General features: G+C 41.4%; 1 protein-coding gene across 3 annotated transcripts in view; it reads right to left on the reverse strand.

The window, feature by feature from the left end:
• The window catches only part of ttc28 (tetratricopeptide repeat domain 28), a 136,837-nt gene that overhangs the window by 79,426 nt on the left and 37,185 nt on the right, over nt 1-20,226 (reverse strand). Inside the window, exon 1 of one of the 3 annotated variants that reach the window (XM_037752667.1) lies at nt 16,381-16,538. The exons of the other annotated variants lie outside the window; for them this stretch is intronic. Within the exon in view, the coding sequence (XP_037608595.1) occupies nt 16,381-16,407 (27 nt within the window). The 5' untranslated portion in view covers nt 16,408-16,538. Of the gene's footprint in view, nt 1-16,380; nt 16,539-20,226 lie in introns of those variants that run through there. 3 annotated transcript variants of the gene reach the window in all.

Genomic DNA, 20,226 nt, shown 5'->3' on the forward strand with positions numbered 1-20,226 from the left:
ACATAGACAGAAGGATCAAAAGCAAATTATTAACCATTGACAAAAGTATTAATTATCTATCTAAATAATGTTTATAGATGCTTTACAAAGTATTTATTAACCATTTAACAAAGTATTATAATCATCAGTTGCAACTAATAGTCATCCAAATAATGTTTATAGAAGGTTTAATAGTGCATGGACGGATTAGTTTGCTTTCTGCGGCGAGACATAAGCAAACAACAAAAAAGGTAATTGAAAGTGTTTCCAGAACAAACACACTGGAAGCTTCCAGACAAATCTCCTCAATGTCCCGCCTCTCGTTTGCACCTGGGTCCTCTCTGCATTGGACTTAAAAGGAATATTTGTAACTTTCAGAAGTGCTTCTTAACAGCGACACCTGTGGCCGTGAAGTCAATGAAAGTCAGCATCGGGCTCGTGATTGCTCGCTCTAAATAGACATGAACAAGCATCGCCCAAAACAGTGAGGCGACACACGTCAGCTAAAACCACAATATCACTCTATATTTCAGCTGCTTGGCAGTAATGTTAGCTGACCAGACGAAGGTCTCTCCATGAATCAATGCTGATCCTAGTGTTGGATTTCTTGCCTCAGCGCAGGCTGAGGCAGCGGGGCTCTGCAGCGTGTCTCCTCTGCTCTCTCCGCCCGCAGCCGGAGTGAGCAGGGAGACACCGGCACCCGGTCGGTAATGAGACAATAAAGTAACTCGCTGCGGAGCCCTGTCACTTCACAAGACACGGGAAACCTCTGTTGGTCTGGAGGAGCTGCAGCATTTATTTCTGCACAAATGTCCACTGTACATTCACTAGCTATTCTCAGAGCAACTAACTCTTCTGCAGTGTGGAGTGAGCGCGCGTTCACGTCTAGAGGTGGAGCGAGTACGCGAGAACGCGCGCCCGGTCTGAGTGAAGGCAGGCAGGCAGAGGAGGAGAGAGTACAGCCACACGCGAGCGCGCATATGAGAGCGCGCATGTGTCCCGACCCGGTACATTTATACGCTTACAAAGTTACAAACAGTCCCTTTAATAGGCGGTGTTACCTTTATTATGAGGCTCAAATACATTTTGCGGCTCCGGACAGATTTGTTTTATTTATTTTATGTCTCTTTTGATAGTAAAGGTTGCTGACCCGTGGTCTAATGTGTCGCCTGACCTCATAAAAATACAGGTGCAACCAAGACTGACAAATAAGGAGACGGAAACAAAGAAATAAATACACTTTAAAAAAAAAGAAGTGGAGCAGCACTCCAGTCTTTTCTTCAAATAAAAGCTCCATTATTCCTCCGGAGATCACTCAGGTGTGGCTGTGCATACGTTCTGCTGCCGCTGCCGCTGCTGTCACACACAATAATTATTAATGACACCGGTCCCACGGGGCAATTAATTTTCAGAGTTAGTACACCTCCCTTTCTGCTCTCTGCCTCCGTGTTTCCTATATGTGCTCTGCTCCCTGCTCCTTTTATTCTTTCATTACCGCTCCGGGCTCATCAGTAAGCATGGCCCACTTTAGGCTCAATTTAGACGAGCTGCTTCTATATGAGCCAGCCGCTGAATTGTGATGTCACGCCCATTGTCTGCCAATTACAATTCAATTTAGCAGAAGAAACGCTCTGGAATGTGATTACAGACGATAGATGGATGGTGTGTGTGTGTGTGTGTGTGTGTGTGTGTGTGTGTGTGTGTGTGTGTGTGTGTGAGAGCAGAAAGTGGCAGTGAGCTCTCGTTGTGAGAAGAGATTTGTGATGTTTTCCACCTTTCACTCAGCACTTTCATATTCTCCCACTTCTCCCTCCTCCTCTTCCTCCTCCTCCCAGTTCTCCGGAGACTTTTCCACAGTCACTTGGCTTAGCTTTTTCAGACAGCGTGACATTTGCACCTCCCCACTGCCTCGCTAAGCCGAAGCAATGAATACACACACACACGACTAGCAGCAGGACTACAGAGGAGAGTCTGATAATACATACTGGAAGCCTGTTTCATGTTTTCTGTAGCTTTTTATCTGCATTATTTATAGCAAACATTCCTCCTCTACATACCGACTCTGTCGCTTTGCTCACCGGTTAACAGTACAGATGTACACAAACTACAAAGACTTCAACCCGGTCTCACGGGAAGACGTATAAATACCACAACATCACACAGACGTTCTGTGTGTCATGAGTACACATGTTAGCCTTTCCACGTGTCATGTACACCACGTCAACGTCTGCAGTTTAGGCAAGGAAAAACACTTAGTGAGGTTAGAGCTGAAGTAGGCGTGACAGTAGTACATGACACAGGTAACCTGACAAAAATCATGTCCCTCTGTGTCCTCCGGTGCTCCTAACGGCATCTGCAAGATTTCACAGACCGGAGGAAAACAAGCAGTAAGAGCTGATCTGAGGTCTGCTGTCCATCTGCCGTCTATGAGAGCCGGCTGTCAATCACTCGCGAACTCCGACCAAACGGTCAAACTAGGCAGCGCTGATCAAATATTAATCAATATTCTGTTACGTTAATGCCTATTTTAAAATAATAATAAAGTTGATAAAGTTTGTGACGCCGCCGCCATTGTAAGATCTGTTGAAGGAACGCCAAGTACCAGACACATGACCGGAGCACAGCCAATAGGAACGCTCTCTCAATGAAATGACCTGTGATTGGTCAAAGTCTCCCGTCACGGGCTAGATGTTCTAAAGCCTGAAAACAGAGCCATGAGGAGGAGCAGAAGTCTAGTTATCTCTCAGAACACTTGAATTACAATATGCTGAAAGGTTATTATGGAATTTCTGCCCAATGATGCCAAATATATACTGCCTACTGCCACTTTAAAAGGGTAAAGGTAATATTTGAAAGGTTAAAAATGGGATTTGAAAGTTTAAAACTAAGGTTTTAAAAGACCTCAGTCCAAAGTTACAAATGTCACATTACAAGATATTCTACTTTCTAAAGTTTTCCATCCTCACAAGTCCTGTTTTCAAAGCGTTCAGATACCTGAAACTACAGTACAGAATACACCAACCCAACATCAGTAACAATAAAACCAAACATGTTTTCAAAATGTTTTTTCGGAGGTTCAAAGACCAACTTATTATGGATGGAGGGCCAATACTAAAAAATATACAAGTACCACAGTCACATGTGTGTACATGCAAGCACACACCTGCACACCAACACAGTGAAATAGTGTCCCAGCACAGTTGGGTCAGCTCCACTGAGACCTGAGGCAGGTATGATCGCCTCCCTATAAATAGGTCCAGCTACCAAACATGTGCAAGCACACACACACACACACACACACACACACGTACACACTCTTTCTGTTATTCCCATCATGGCACAGACCAGTTATTTCTCCCCCTTTAACAGTGACTTTCTCCTCTCACTCCATCAGGTAACGGAGACCTTGACTGGAGGCCAGTCTCCAGTACTTCTCTGTGATCAGACGTGAACATGTGTCCTCACTCTACTCTATTCTCTGTATTCAGTTCAGTAGAAATAGTCCTGTCTTTGCCAGACAAAAACAGAAGTACAGACAGACTGAGGAGAGGTGAATTAGAGGTAGATGGAAACTCATGCATCAACCTGTGTGTGTGGAAACGGGGACAAGACGGTAGACTGAAGCAAGAGAGAGTATACAAAGTCAATGATGAGATAGGTAAATAGATGCTCTGGGGTGTCAGCAACTGAAGCAAAGAGGTGTCCATGCACAACCCGGTCTCACAGGAAGGCGTATAAATACCACCACATTACACAGACATTCTGCGTGTCATGAGTACACATTTTTGCCTTTTCGCGTGTCATTTGTACGCCACGCAAACGTGGGTTTAGGCAAGAAAACCACTTAGTTAGGTTAAGGGGAAACGTCATGGTTGGGCTTAAAATAAATACGTAAACTAGGTAAAACATGTACGGACACAACGTAACACAACTACAGAAAACACGCCACAAATGTCAATAAAACACTTGACAATCGTCGCACCGTAAACGCCACTAACGTTACTTCAACAGCGGTCTTGGACACGGGTCCATAGGTGGTCTTTCTCGCTTTTTATACTACGTCACTAACTCTTACCGTAGCATTTATACACGGATGCGTTTACATTGCAGTCAGTACAGGATACATGAATGACAAATGACATGCGGATATCAAGAAAGGTTCACTTACTGCACGCTAAACGCCTTGCGCATTATCGTGGCATTTATACGTCTTTTCATGCGAACGGACTGAACATTCATGATGAACATATTTCAACCTAAGCGAAGAATTTGTGATCATCACAGAGCTTTATGACTACGCTGCAGAGAGGAGAAGAGAAGTAGAGACACTGGAGGAAGATAACAGAAAAAAATGGACTTCCTGTTGATGTCCATTATAGTCTGACAAGTGTGTTCCAATCCACGTACTTCCAGAAGTACACTTCAATGTAGTGCACCTTGTGCACTCTGTACTCACTTGAGTAGTGCGTAAATTTCAGCGGGGTAGGGTCGTCTCAAATCGAATACTCTGCGGCGCACTGACCAGAAATGACGATCGCAACATTTCACCGCGGCTCGCTACCCGCCAAAATATCTTCTGAAAAAAATGAAAGCAGAGTGGAAACTACGTTTCCAACGTCGTCACCTACGCCTACCATGTGTCCTCCTGTTGTCTGAAAATGCACCGGTATGTTTCCGTATTGTTTTATTCTGTTATCTATGTATGTTTGAATAGTGGTCGTGGCTCCGCCCCTTCCGCTACGTAGCCAAGATGGCGACAGTTGAGTGTGGAAAGTGTCCAGCGTTCCACACTCAACGATCTGACCGTTTTGAGTACAACATCCGGGTACTTTGACTGCACTGCATTTTGCCGTACTTCCCAGTGTGAACGCACTTATGCACTCAAAGTAGTAAGTGTAAGTACAGAAGTACGCGGATTGGAACACACTTTTAGACTCGGGTCCAGTAACATCCCTGAAGTCTCCGCTGGTTGCCTAGCAACTGGTCCCAACTAATATCTACAAGTGGATTAAATGAACAAAAATTGGAAAAATAACTATCAGGTTGACAAATACCATAATTTCCCTTAAAGATAATCACCCACAAACATGAATAATAGAGTGGGAGTACATACACAGCCTAACAATATGTACACACACACACACACACACACACACACACACAGAGCGAACTGGGCAGCAGGTTGTGTTGAGTGTTGCACCGACAAAATAATGACGGCAGCTTATCTTTCATTCCAGTGCCACATTTAAATAAAACATTTAAAAGGTGTTCTCTCTCTCTCTCTCTCTCTCTTCCTCCCAGATGGTTCAATCCCATTTGTTTCCTCATAAAGCACACACATATATCTACACACACACACACATATTCGGAGCATACAAGCATTTCCCACCTGATGCTGTTTAGGGACACGAGGCTCTGCCAACATTACAGGTAAAAGAGCCACATTTATTCACTGTGGCAGGTACACCACGATTAGTGGGCAAAGAAATATGCGACCAAATGATCACAAATAACTACATGACTTTAAAAAAAATATACACGACTGTTCAAACGTTATGAATCATGCTGTATTTTTCTTCTTTCCTTCAATAATAACAATTTTAACAGAGATGAAAACAGAATAATTCAGACACCAAATGTTTTATTAACATGTGAAATCCCCAAAAGAAGAAGAATGAAATGATTCAAACTTCCGTTTAGTCGACATCCCCACAGTGTTGCATGATGGGAGAATACTTAATCATTACTGAATCACACAACGTATCCTCATACAACGGTTCAAGTGATATCTTACAAACGTCCAGCAACACGTGTCAATTTACGCTCGTTACATGCATACAGGCTTTTCAAAATAAACTTCTGTCTTCACAGGAAACTACTTCTTTAGGTTTAAGCAAAACTACTTAGTTATGCTGTTCACACCAAGAGCGAAGCAAATTATCGCTTTTCTTTCTTGCCATTTCCGCAATCAAATGTCTGGGTTCATAACGTCACCCGGCGGCGAGCTGCATTCACCTACAGCGCCATTGCACTGACTGTATCTAGCAAGCCACACGTCACTGCTGCATTATGAAGCCAAAATAAACAGATTGTGTTGTGATGTAATTGGAATAAACGGATCAGAAAGATGCCGATATAACTCCATTATGATGTTGATTTGTAAAAAGTCTGAATACATACTTTGTCAAGTCTGTCTGCAAGACGACAAGCAAACAACTTTTCTGAATGGAGTTTGGATGGATCAGCGCCAGGCTATGCAGCTGCTCCATCAACACTCAACATAAAGTCATAAATACGGCAGCGAGGTTGTTGTTTCTACCACAGACAGTCTGTGGTTTCTACACAGAGTCTGGTCCGGTCTCTGTACAGATATGATGTTCTATCGTTGCTCTGGGTGACCACAGACACATACAAGATTTATTTATCCTGCATTTCTGATTCTACAACCACAACGGCTCAACAAATGTTGAATTAGTTATTTTTCTTTTGGCCGTCTGCAGTCTACTCAGTCAGATTGAAGAGATTTAAACTGGGATGTGTCAGGTCATAGTATGTTCAGATGATATTCCAGTAGTGCTAACCCTAGACCAGGGGTCAGCAACCTGCGGCTCCGGAGCCACATGCGGCTCTTTAGCTCCTCTCCAGTGGCTCCCTGTGGATTTATAAAAATGGAAATGAATAACTGTTTTTTATTTACATTTTAATTGTTATTTATCATTGTTGTAGGTCTATGTTACGACGGAGTATTAGGGACACATTGAGGGAAAAAAATACAAGATAAAGTCATAATATAATAAAGTAGTAATTTTACGTGTTATTTTCTTTTTTGTCGTAAAGTTCTGACTATATTCTCTTAATATTACGACTTTTTTTCTCGTAATATTATGACTTTATTCTCGTAATATTACGACTTTTTTTCTCGTAATATTACGACTTTATTTCTAATAAAGTTAAGACTTTATTCTCGTAATATTACGACTTTTTTTCTCGTAATATTACGACTTTTTTTCTCGTGAAGTTATGACTTTATTCTCGTAATATTATGATTTTATTCTCGTAATCTCAGATGTTTTTTTCCCTCAATGTGGCCCTAATACTCCGTAGTACATTGTCTCTTTGGTCCTCACTGCATTAGACTTATATACTATATACTTCGACTATAAACTGTGTTACCTTCATCACAATGCTTAAATGTTTTGCGGCTTCAGACAGATTTTTTCTTTTTTATTTTGCCTAAAATGTCTCTTTTGATAGTAAAGGTTGCTGACCCCTGAACTAGACTAACCTTCTATTTCTATTGTGAAGTGTGAAGAAGAGCTTTGCTAAAGCAACACGTTGCAGCTGTTAATTCCAGCTTGTTCTAAGCTGCATTATTGTGACGTTGACACTGAAACAGGAAGCTGTTCCTGGTTAAATCTGCACACATGTTGATGCTCAGCTTCCAGTTTCGTTCACCAATGACTGCTGATTTATTCTGATTCAATTGGTGCTCAGAGGGATCTTTGTCTCTTTCAGTTGTCCGTCTGGTTGAACCATCGGACGGCGTTTTGTTCTCCGTGTACTAAACTAAATAACATCTATTAGTAAAGAGGACTTTCTACAAGCTCAAGCATGACAATTGAAACATATTCCAACCTTTTGTGGTGGGAGATTACAAACCTTTGAATGGTAGTGTATATATATAAAAAAGCTGCAGCACAGAAGAATGTGAAAGCCCTGAGAGGAGCCACTTTGGCACAGCTGAAGAGAGTTTAGAGGAAAAAGCCCAGTGGACGCACATTTTAAACACATTCACAGATAAAGTGAGTCATTGTGGATAGATGAAGTGAGAGCGGGCTGATGTTGCTGCACATCTGTTCTGGTTCAGTGGCTGTACAGTACAGTAGAAGAGCTACAGAGAGAGACTGTGTGGTAGTAGTGGGGTTACAGATGAAAACACAGAATGTAGTAGTAGCAGTAGTAGTAGTAGTGGTGGTGTAGGTTATGTGACAGCCCTCCTCTTGTCTATCTTCTGCTTACATGAAAGTAAAACAGTTTCATTCGTGCTCCTCCTCTCCGGAGAGCGGTGTAAAGACGGAGGGAGGAGCAGCTGAAACGAGAAGAGGAAAGACGGGGAATAACATCATCCTTGGGACAGATAAGGGTTCAGTAGGAGACAGTATCTCTACGAACAGACGCGCTGATAGGCGTGAAATAAACGAAGACATGTCCCGAGGATATTGGAGCTCTATCAACATGACGAACGTTGTCCTCTCAGCTCGGAGATGCGTTACACAGAGAGAGAGAGAGAGAGAGAGTCTAGCTTTGGTCACCAATGAGGGAATTCCTTTATGCAAAAAACACTTTCTGCTTCTTAAACTCAAGGAAGAGAAGCAGCCAACACAAGGACGCGTTTTAAATGTGATTCTATTCAGATCCACTCCTCTCCGCTCAAATAGACGTCCATTAAAGACTATTTTGACTAATGTGTTCATTAAATATCTCCGGTGTGTTGTGAATATTAAGAGTTGATCTGAATACCAATAACTCCTCGTGTATTTAACCTTGTTTAAAAACTAGATCTGAAACTTTAATTACAGCCAGCACAAAGACAGAAATATTACATCTATCACCTGCTTCATCCTTTCAAACCTTTCTAGGCTGAGACACAAATTGTACTGGTTAATGTGAAAGGAAAGCTTTAACCCTTTGAACCCCAACTGTTTTTACTCAGTTTTCACTCCTTTTATATTCACTCACTGGCCACTTTATTAGGTACACCTTGCTAGTACCGGGTGGTTTTCTACTGCTGTAGCCCATCTGCTTCAAGGTTGGACGTGTTGTGCGTTCAGAGATGGTATTCTGCAGACCTTGGTTGTAACGAGTGGTTATTTGAGTTACTGTTGCCTTTCTATCATCTCCAACCACTCTGCCCATTCTCCTCTGACCTCTGACATCAACAAGGCATTTCCGTCCACACAACTGCCGCTCACTGGATATGTTCTCTTGTTCAGACCATTCTCTGTAAACCCTAGAGATGGTTGTGCGTAAAAATCCCAGTAGATCAGCAGTTTTTGAAATACTCAGACCAGCCCGTCTGGCACCAACAACCATGCCACGTTCAAAGTCACTTAAATCCCCTTTCTTCCCCATTCTGATGCTCGGTTTGAACTTCAGCAAGTCGTCTTCACCACCTCTAGATGACGTAATGTATTGAGTTGCTGCCATGTGATTGGCTGATTAGCTATTTGTGTTAACGAGCAATGGAACAGGTGTGCCTAATAAAGAACTACAACTGATGGACTCAAATGACATCTACTGTCTGTTCCCTCTGAGTTTTCATCCTCACACGCTGCAGCAGCACATTACAGCACTCAGACAGTGGTTTCAGATTTGGTAGCCTGCAGTGCATCTTTCCACTGGATTACAGAAGAATGTGGTGATTATTCGGTGGACACATTCAAACAATATGTCTGGCTGAGCCCTCGTGCAAAGAGGGGGTTTTAGTTGGAGGGCTAAGTCTGAAATCAGAGGCAGGAGTGTAGCTTTAAGCGGCTTAGCTGCATTGTAAGTAAACACATTACACCCAGCGCATTGCCAATCCGACCGAGCAGAACAGAATATGAAATTTCATGAACTCCTGCTGGGAAAATAGCAATGCCTCAGAGAGCGAGAGAGAGAGAAACTTCTCATTTCATACGCTGGAAACAAGAAGAGAAGAAGAGAGTCCCTGAAAGCAACGTTGCACTCTGCACTGTTTCAGGGGAGTTACACTGACTGTCAACAATACACTCATGAAGCTGAGATCTAATACAGCTCTGGATCAGCTCCAAGTGGAAACACACACTATACATATTATACAGTATATATACAGCACAAGTCTCACATGTCACATAACAAAGGTGCCTCAAACATTATTGATCTCTGTTCAACTGGGATTAAATTGAAATTAAAGGTCTCTTAAAAAAACACAATACAACACAAATCTCACCCTTTCTGCTAGAAACTATATTCAAATACTAATAATTAGTTTTGCCAAATACGTTTTGAGGGAAACATAATTGCTGCCAGGACTATTTATAGTGGCAATGTTTTGAGCGCTAAGTTTTTGTACTGCAAGTCGTAGGGAAGAGGGCGAGGTGGATGGTGGGAAGTGCGAAGGGAGGGCCTAAGAAAAAACACTATTGAGTTGCATTATGGGAAGTGAAGCTTAGGGACTGAAAGTCAGTGGAACTTTCTCATTTCCCAGTTTGTACATCCAAGATTCGACTTCACATGTTGTAAACACGAGCTCACGCGTTTCATTTAAAGTCACCAAGAGTTACATTATGATGCCTTCAAGCTCTATTCGTTAAAAATGAGTATTGGGCGAAGGTGAATTATAACGCTATAATGTTCAAATGTAATCTTGTAAAATTTAGATTTGGGCGAGAAACTTGATGCGTATCATCAGGGATTAATAATACATTTGCAAAAAAACAGCATGCAAACGGTAATAAAGGAGTGGATGTTGAAGTACACGGGATTTATTGTTTCGTTTTTTTAAAGTTTTATTGAAGTGGGCATCGAGAATCGTGGTATTTCACTTGTATCGACTACTAAATTTCATGTATCGTGACATCCCTACGAGCGACCCCTTTCACATCACATATTTATTTGATCCATTATTTATATAAAAATAGAGATTAGTGCAGCTTTAAGAAAAATACTTGGCTAATACTTGGCTAATAAACTTCCTAACACAGTTTAATACAGTTGTGCTTTAACATACTCACACTTTGAAATATATCACATAATATTCATAGAGATGTTGGATTAAGACTATATGGGTCAAGGAGGGATAAATAGTCATAAATCAGGTACTAATGAGGACAAATACACCTGCTCATTAAGAGATGAAACTCCAGAGTATATGAAAATGTAATTGAGGCCATCTAACTGCATGTTTCAAACCATATGATAAAGGTAGATACACCACATATATCACGTACTGTTCCTCCTCCTCCTTCACTCCTCCTCTTCCTACATTAAGATGACCAGGTTCAGATGGCTGATCACAGACCAGCCTGGTTGACGAGGCACATTATCCTCATCTCTACACTTTATTTGCCTTTTCTCTCTCTCCGTCCTTCCTTCTGTCCGTCCTGATTTTCATTTCATTCTTCAGATAAGATGACCCAGAAGCAAAAACAGCTCACACAAGCAAACTGTGAAGCATCTGCACCAGCTTCATGTGTTTGTGCACATGCATCGTCTCTCATCTGCGGTACATGAGCAGAAAAGGGAATATTGATTTAATGGCATCTTGACATCATTAAATAAAGTAATACGTTACAGACAGCGACTGGCCTCATTCCCTCTGCTTCCTGCTGGAACAGAAGAGCTTGAAGACAAAAGTGTTTGTGTCTTCAAAATAAAACGCTATAAGAATCTGCTTCAACACGATGCTTTTATAAACATTACAACAAGTGTTTTTTTAAAGGAAGTATACTGCGCTGGATTTTTAAAGGCCGTCAGGAGGCCGATAACTGTACAGTAGATCTGCAGCCACACAGAAAACACTCCCTAAAAGCAGACCGCTGAGTCTGTTTCAGAGGCTTTCGTCACCCTGTGAGCATCCTGAGGCTGTTATACATGTAAACCAGAGCGAGGTGTCGGGTCAACATGGAAGTCTACGCAGAGAAACCGAGCGTCTCTTCTTAAACGCCAACACCGTTTAAATGCACGATTCTCACATTTGGTTCAATCATTTTGTCGACAATCTCTGTTGTCACGTTCACAGGAAAGTCTGTTTCTACACGTCTTTCCTATTTATAGCCTGTTTCCTCTCGGTGCAACATCTACTTTGGTAAAGTGATTTCATTTAGAGAAGATAGCAGCTGTGGTCACGATCAACGATGTGGATTATCTTCTACAGCAAGGGTTCTCAAACTGTTTGGGCCCAGGGTCCCTTTACAGGGGAGAACACTTTCCAAGGTACCCAACATAATCGTAAAACGATTAAGCATAAAGCTTACTACCATTTGTACTCTTAGATGCCATTGAAACGATTTGTATTATAAAACTTTTCAACCTAAATACGTCAGACCTGTTTGATAGAGATTAACAGAAAGACATTTTAGTTTGAATCATGTTAACACCACTTAGTTTACCCTGATATTCCAGGTGCTTTGTAATCAGATGTCGCTTTAGTTTGACCGGCTTCATGGCTTCGTCCGCCGGCACCTGAAGACACATTTTGTTCTCCTGTCGCCGACGCTCAATATAACTATCGTCATATTCTCTCAATTTAGCTAGTTTGGTTTTAGCGTCACTTGACGCTAACTGGACTGACTCAAATATTTGTCCATGCTCGCCAGCTAAGCAGCTGTCTAATAAGCTAAGCAGCAGGAACGGCTTGTTGCATACTGAGTGAAGTGACTGATTCATGACGGATTGACGTGATGGGTCACAATCGTATCAGAGTTTCTATTGGCCCAAAGCTAACGTGGGTGGGAGTAATGTACTCCATATGCTCATCTGCAGATATGCATTTTTTAACGATGCAGCACAATATAATATATTATAGCAAATGATTTTGCGGACCCCCTGACAGAGTGACACGGACCCCACTTTGAGAATCACTGTTCTACAGGACACATTTGAAAGTTTGTCTTTTGAAAAACTTGAGATGAAACACCTTGGTGACCGCTGGCCGCGGGATATTACAAACCAAACCTCTGGTTAAAATAACCAGATTTAACGTGGAGCGGTTGTCCATCCATCCATTCATCTTCAACCGCTTATCCGGAGTCGGGTCGCGGGGGAAACAGCTCCAGCAAGGGACCCCAAACTTCCCTTTCCCGGGCCACATTAACCAGCTCTGACTGGGGGATACCGAGGCGTTCCCATGCCAGAGTAGAGATATGATCTCTCCACCTAGTCCTGGGTCTTCCCCGTGGCCTCCTCCCAGCTGGTCGTGCCTGGAACACCTCCCAAAGGAGGCGCCCAGGGGGCATCCGTACTAGATGCCCGAACCACCTCAACTGACTCCTTTCAACGCAAAGAAGCAGCGGCTCTACTCCGAGTCCCTCACGGATGACTGAGCTTCTCACCCTATCTCTAAGGGAGACGCCAGCCACCCTCCTGAGGAAACCCATTTCGGCCGCTTGTACCCGCGATCTCGTTCTTTCGGTCATGACCCAACCCTCATGACCAAAGGTGAGAGTAGGAACGAAGATTGACCGGTAGATCAAGAGCTTTGCCTTCCAGCTCAGCTCTCTTTTCGTCACAACGGTGCGGTAAAGCGAATGCAATACCGCCCCCGCTGCTCCGATTCTCCGGATTGGAGTGGTTGTCCAGGACAAAATGGTTATCTGTTAGCTTGTCAGAGGAAATGCTTTTTTAGCTTCCTGTATGCGTTATCATTCGGAGGAGGTGGTACCTGGTCAAGAGCAGACTTTCAGGATCTGAAGCATCTTTCTGAGAAGATTACCAAACATGAAAGCAGCAGGACAACGAGGTCAAATTGGACAAACATAGCTGACATACTGTACAAAGTTGTTCAGGAGAACAGGTATGAGCTCAGTGGGATCATCACCTTTCTGGTGTTGCCTCTGTGCAAAGTAGGTGTTGCTCCACCATTTTTCCACCTAAAATACAAGAATGGACCTGGAAATATCTGCAGAACTTTCTCTACTTCACTTGCAAACACACAACCCAAACATCCAAACAACTGTTGTTGTTTACAGTGAATGATCCAGGATGAATGTCTGGTTCCTGTTCTCCTCTCATCACTGCCATTAGCCCACTAACAGCTGACTGTCTGGCCCTATCAGTTAGCAGCCTCCCACTGGAGGAGAGCGGAGCGTCTCCCCACTGGGAGCTCCTCCAGTTATTACAGCTGGATCCACCACTTGAAGATCAGCGACTGCTGCTGCTCCCTGTGATCTTTGAGCCAGAGACAAATGTGGTTAGGCATGAAATCCCACGCCGGTTCACACTACCCACTCAGTAGACGGAGGAGGTTTTAAAATATCAAACATATTTTCCTTCCCAGCGAGGAGAGTTACTCCTACTTTAAACAGAAACAAGACGGAGAGGCTTCAGTTACGCCAGCAGCTCCGTGAGGCTGAACTTCCAGCTAAATGCTGACGTCAGCATGCTAACCAGCGGTGGATGAAACCCTTTCTAATAATAACAAACGTGATTTATGTAGCACTTCTTAAAACACAGTTACTAAGTGATTTACTATAAAAACAGAACACTATAAAAAACTGAATAAAACACGTTAAAATAACAAATACATCACTGAAAGGCCAGTTTCTAAAAGTATGTTTTAAAAAGTGATTTAAATAAGTACTTAAATACAATTTTAAGTTACATGTACTGAAAAAATTCCATTTACTTCTTTATTTTGTCTTTATTTATTTTTTATTTTAGTAATAACAATCCAATTATATTTTGGATTGTATTTTTCCACATAATGAATATTAAAACCACAACAAATGACAGAAAAGAATAATAAAAAAAAATTACGAAGTCCAAATATATATATATATATATATATACATATATATATACATATATATATATATATATATATATGTATATATATATATATACATATACAACTTTTTGGAGGGGGATTTCTTATTATCATTATTAGTAATAATTGTATCATTTTTATTTATTTATGTATTATTATTTTATTTTATTTTATATATATATATATATATATTATAATTGTTTTGAGGGGGATTTCTTATTATCCTTATTAATTGCATCATTTTTATTTATTTATTTATGTATTATTATTTTATTTTATATAAATATATTTATTATAATTTTTTTGGAGGGGGGATATTTTTATTATCATTTGTAGTAATAATAGTATCATTTTTAATTAATTATTTATGTATTATTATATATATATATATTATAGTTTTTTGGAGGGGAATTTCTTATTATCATTATTAATAATAATTGTATCATTTTTATTTATTTATTTATTATTATTTTTTTTCAATTAATGTTTTGTTTTGAAATATATAAATTTTTGTTGAATAATTTCCGATATCGCATATCTTTAAAATCAATCAAATTTGATCACACAAAAAAAATTAAGGAATATCAAATATTGTTGACAATTAATTTTCTTTTTTAATTGTGTCAAAGCCACACTTCTCTTCTAAGTCTTAAACATGGATGTACACAGCAGGGGCACAGTCACAAAGAAAGATGTCTCAGGGGATGAATATTAAATAGTGGCTTTATGGTACTTTTAAATATCTTCTATGTATGTATAACTCCTCCAGAGACCTTGATGTCATGTTTAATTCTCTATAATAGACTATACAGCTGGTTTACAGTGTTCCAGCTGCTGAATGTGCAGCTTAAAGAGACTTTATGGAATATTTTTTCATCTCCTGTCTAATCCTGCAATAATCCCTCACAGACATGTAGCTGCAGTGTCTTTGTGAACCGCGCTCTATTAAAGGCTTATCCTTATAATAAAGTGTCCGTGCCATGCGCTGTGTGCGCGGGTTTAAATAGCCCTGTTGATCCCGGTCACACATCCAACCACATTCCAACACAACTTTGGACTAAAAAGTGGACTTTAAAAGCAGCAGCTCGCTCACCTTCGAACTAACTTAAAACATTTTTATTTTTATTTATTTATTTTCTCTTTAATATTGTTATTATTTACTTATTTATTTATTTATTTATTTATCTCATTTATTATTGTAAGTGTTGGTAATATTATTGTTATTGATGTTATTATCATGACCATCATCATCTTTATTATTATTTATATTATTAATATATATGTGTATGTGTATATACTGTATTATATATATATATATATATATATATTACACATTTACTTGCTTTTTGTTTTGTTTTTGCTCCCCCTGTGCTCTACACATAAAAGGAAGGATGTCTGTATGTGTTTAAGAGTAGATATATGTCATATATGACCATCCAGCCTCATTTAAATACACACCCATTATCCACACACACACACACACACTTTATACTTTTACTAAAAAAAAACACTTTCAAAGGATGATAGTTAATTAAACTTACTTAATTGTTATTTCACTGTTAACAAACAATAAAATGATAATTAATAATTTTTTACCAATTATTTGTTATTTCATCAGTAGTTTGTGTAATATGAAATAATTACTATTACTACTATCACTTATATTACATTAGCAAAGTATTTATTATCAGTTAATTGTTGCACATATTATTATAACATGTTTCTATACTATATTAGGTATGGCTAGTGATTTTATCCCCTTGTGTTGCCTTAGTTTTGTTTTGTTTAGTTTTGTTTGGGTCTTTTTATATACAGTATGTCCCTGCTCATGTCTTCACTTGTTTTCTAATCACTTTACAACACAATAAAAATAAAAAACCCAGCAGCAGTCTCACCTTCTTCCGGGGCTGCCATTTCATCATATTTGTGAACCAGATGTGTGAAGCATCAAAGTGTCACAACAGCAGCCGGTGAGGAGCGCTGAGGAGCGGCAGAGGAGGCATCTCTCTACCCGGTGGAGACGCGTCCTCTACCGGCTCGTCTGGTTCAGAGGGAGCGCAGCAGAGACGCGTCCTCTACCGGCTCGTCTGGTTCAGAGGGAGCGCAGCAGAGACGCGTCCTCTACCGGCTCGTCTGGTTCAGAGGGAGCGCAGCAGAGACGCGTCCTCTACCGGCTCGTCTGGTTCAGAGGGAGCGCAGCAGAGACGCGTCCTCTACCGGCTCGTCTGGTTCAGAGGGAGCGCAGCAGAGACGCGCCCGGAGCAAAGAGTTAGTTACTTATATAATCCCGTTAAACCGACACTGGAGAGAAACGTCCTCCTCCTCCGGTAAACACCGAGCACACACTGGAGAGAAACGTCCTCCTCCGGTAAACACCGAGCACACACTGCTGTCCTGTCATCCAGACTCCGGTTAGAGCAGCAGAGCATCATCCGGCTGCTCCGGAGGCTGCAGCGGCTCTGAGAGAGACTGATCCGAGAACTGAGAACCAGAACCAGAGAGGAGAGCTGGAACCTGATACTGATACTCTCTCTCTCTCTCTCTCTCTGTCTCTCTCTCTCCCTCTCTCTCTGTGACTCTCTCTCTCTCTCTCTCTCTCTAACCTATCTCTCTCTCTCCCTCTCTCTCTGTGACTCTCTCTCTCCCTCTCTCTCTCTAACCTATCTCTCTCTCTCCCTCTCTCTCTGTCTCTCTCTCTCTCTCTCTCTCTCCCTCCTCTCTCTCGCTCTCTCTATCTCTCTATCTATTTCTCTCTCTCTCTCTCTCTCTCTCTCTCTCTCTTTAACACTCTCTCTTTCTCCTCCCTTTCTCTCTCTCTCTCTCTCTCTTTAACACACTCTCTCTCTTTCCTCCCTTTCTCTCTCTCTCTCTCTCTCTTTCCCCCTCTCTCTCTCTCTTTTTAACACACACTCTCTCTCTCTCTCTTTAACACTCTCTCTTTCTCCTCCCTTTCTCTCTCTCTCTCTTTAACACACACACTCTCTCTCTCTCTCTCTCTTTCCCCCTCTCTCTCTCTCTCTTTAACACACACTCTCTCTCTCTCTCTCTTTTTAACACACACACTCTCTCTCTCTCTCTTTCCCCCTCTCTCTCTCTCTTTAACACTCTCTTTCTCCTCCCTTTCTCTCTCTCTCTCTCTCTCTTTAACACACACACTCTCTCTCTCTCTCTTTCCCCCTCTCTCTCTCTCTTTAACACTCTCTTTCTCCTCCCTTTCTCTCTCTCTCTCTCTCTCTTTAACACACACACTCTCTCTCTCTCTCTCTTTCCCCCTCTCTCTCTCTCTCTTTAACACACACTCTCTCTCTCTCTTTAACACTCTTTCTCTCTCTCCTCCCTTTCTCTCTCTCTCTCTCTCTTTAACACACACTCTCTCTCTCTCTCTTTAACACTCTCTCTCTCTCTCTCTCTCTCCTTCCTTTCTCTCTCTCTCTCTCTTTAACACACTCTCTCTCTCTCTCTCTCTTTAACACACTCTCTCTCTCTCCTCCCTTCTCTCTCTCTCTCTCTCTTTAACACTCTCTCTCTCTCCTCCCTTTCTCTCTCTCTCTTTAACACTCTCTCTCTCTCTCCTCCCTTTCTCTCTCTCTCTCTCTCTTTAACACACACTCTCTCTCTCTCCCTCTCTCTCTGATACTCTCTGTCTCTCTCTCTCTCCTTCCTTCCGTCTCATAAAAAATACTCCATTACAGGTGAAAGTCCTGCATTCAAAAGCTGACTGAAGTAAAAGTATCAGCAAAATGCCCTTAAAGTACTCCAAGTAAAAGTATTGCCCTACTTATGAATTAATCGACTGGTCTATAAAACATCGGAAAAACGTGAAAAATGTCAGGATGACATCTTCAAATGTCTCGTTTTGTCCAATCATCAGTCCAAAACAACACCACATTCAGTACGATGGAGTAGGAACATCAAGGGTTTGTGCTCCAGTAAAGATTATATTAATATTATTATTATTATAATGTCATTTCATACGGAATTATAAAAAATATGAATACTGAGAGACAGCTGATATCATGACACCAGCAACCACAACAACAACAGCACTAAAAAATAATTATTTTGATCAAACAAATGCCAGCAGACAACATCTCCCGCTGACCTTTCAAAATTAAAGCCTATTTTCAAATTAACCTCACATAAACATTGTTTTATATGAACCGATTGGAGCTGTATGTCAGCGTCTCGGTGCTTTCAAGCTACTTCAAATAGTTGTATCATGATGTTTTTTCATGATTTAATCGCAGAAGGTCACATCCCAGAGGTTCACAGATGTGCTACATGATAGAAAGAGTAGAAAGAGTTTGAACAGTGTTTGCAGACCGGGAGAACCCGACACCTCCCTCTGCATCTCCTCACTCAGGGCGACGAGGAGGGAGGTCTGACACCGGAGCTGAGGGTTATGTTATTGGGGGATCAGGAGAGTTTAGAGGGCAGCGACACCGGGTCCCAGAGAAAAGCCTTCAGGATCCTTTACCCTCCATAAACACAGACAGAGGACAGCTCTAATGTCTGCAGAGCAGAGCTGGGATGTCGGTAAAAGTGTCGGCAGAGAGACTGGAGATCAATAAGAGGATGAAACAGGTGTCACATGATTGGTGGGTTGTCTTTAAGGCTTTTATAACACACCATCTTTGACCAGGAGCACTTCAATAGTTTATTATATTAAGTCTGATTGCATGTGTGTGAGTGAAAGGCACCTATAGGACGTATAGGTAGTGAGAGCTCCTGATCATTAATGAGCCATCACCTAGGCTACATAATGCACTCACATGCAGACGACATGCTGCAAAGACTTAAAGGAATAGTTCAACATTTTTGGAAGCTTATTCACTTTCTTGCAGGGACTTAGATGAAGAGATCGATACCACTCTCATGTCTGTACGCTAAATTGCGTTCTGGGAATATTTTCACAGCTTTACCTCGCCGTCAGACAGCCCTTTCCAACGGGGAACTAAAAGATGTTATATCGCCACCAGACTCCATTCACAAAAACAGTCATTTTACCTCGCAGAACAGGGGAGTTGCTGCTCTACCGCTGCATCGATCCGAACTAAAGCGGCGTCCACAGCAGTACATTGCTTCGCTCCCATGGCCGTCCGCCATCTAAGTTACTGTATATAATGTTAATACACTGACTATAAGGATACTGTACATGTAGCAGCGTCGCCATGCAGAAACCTACGTCAGGACACATCTGGAGATACGTGGTTTTCACTGGACAGGAAGTAGTCAGTAAATAAAGCTATTCAATAAATGTAGTGGAGTAAAAAGTATTTACCTCTGAGATGTAGTGGAGTTGAAGTATAAAATAGTATAAGATGTGCATACACACTCTGAAGTTAAGCTCTTAACTGTGTTCCAGAATAAAGGAAGCAGCAGCTGTATTGTGTGTTTGTGTTGATGAGGAACAACAGAAGAAGAAGATCAAGGCGGGCGGTGGTGATGTAACGTGAGTGTAAGTAGTCGGGTGTAACTGAGAGACGGGAGGAAGAAGTGAGGACGAGATAGCAGATGACAAGCTGCTCCTCCTCTTGACACCACGACTGTCCCCCTCCTGACTGCTCATGAAAGCTTAATGCTGACCAGGAACTTTCAGTAAAAGTGAAGAAGAGTCAACAAATGTCCAAAACCTGCTGCTATAAGCACTGAGTTCAACATTCACAGCACCTTAACTAACTGTGATGTTGTAGTATTGATGTTATTTCTCAAACTGTCTTGTTTTTTTTGCAATCAGACTT

Source organism: Sebastes umbrosus, chromosome 19 (assembly GCF_015220745.1).
Source record: "Sebastes umbrosus isolate fSebUmb1 chromosome 19, fSebUmb1.pri, whole genome shotgun sequence".
In the NCBI taxonomy this organism is placed as follows: Eukaryota; Metazoa; Chordata; class Actinopteri; order Perciformes; family Sebastidae; genus Sebastes; species Sebastes umbrosus.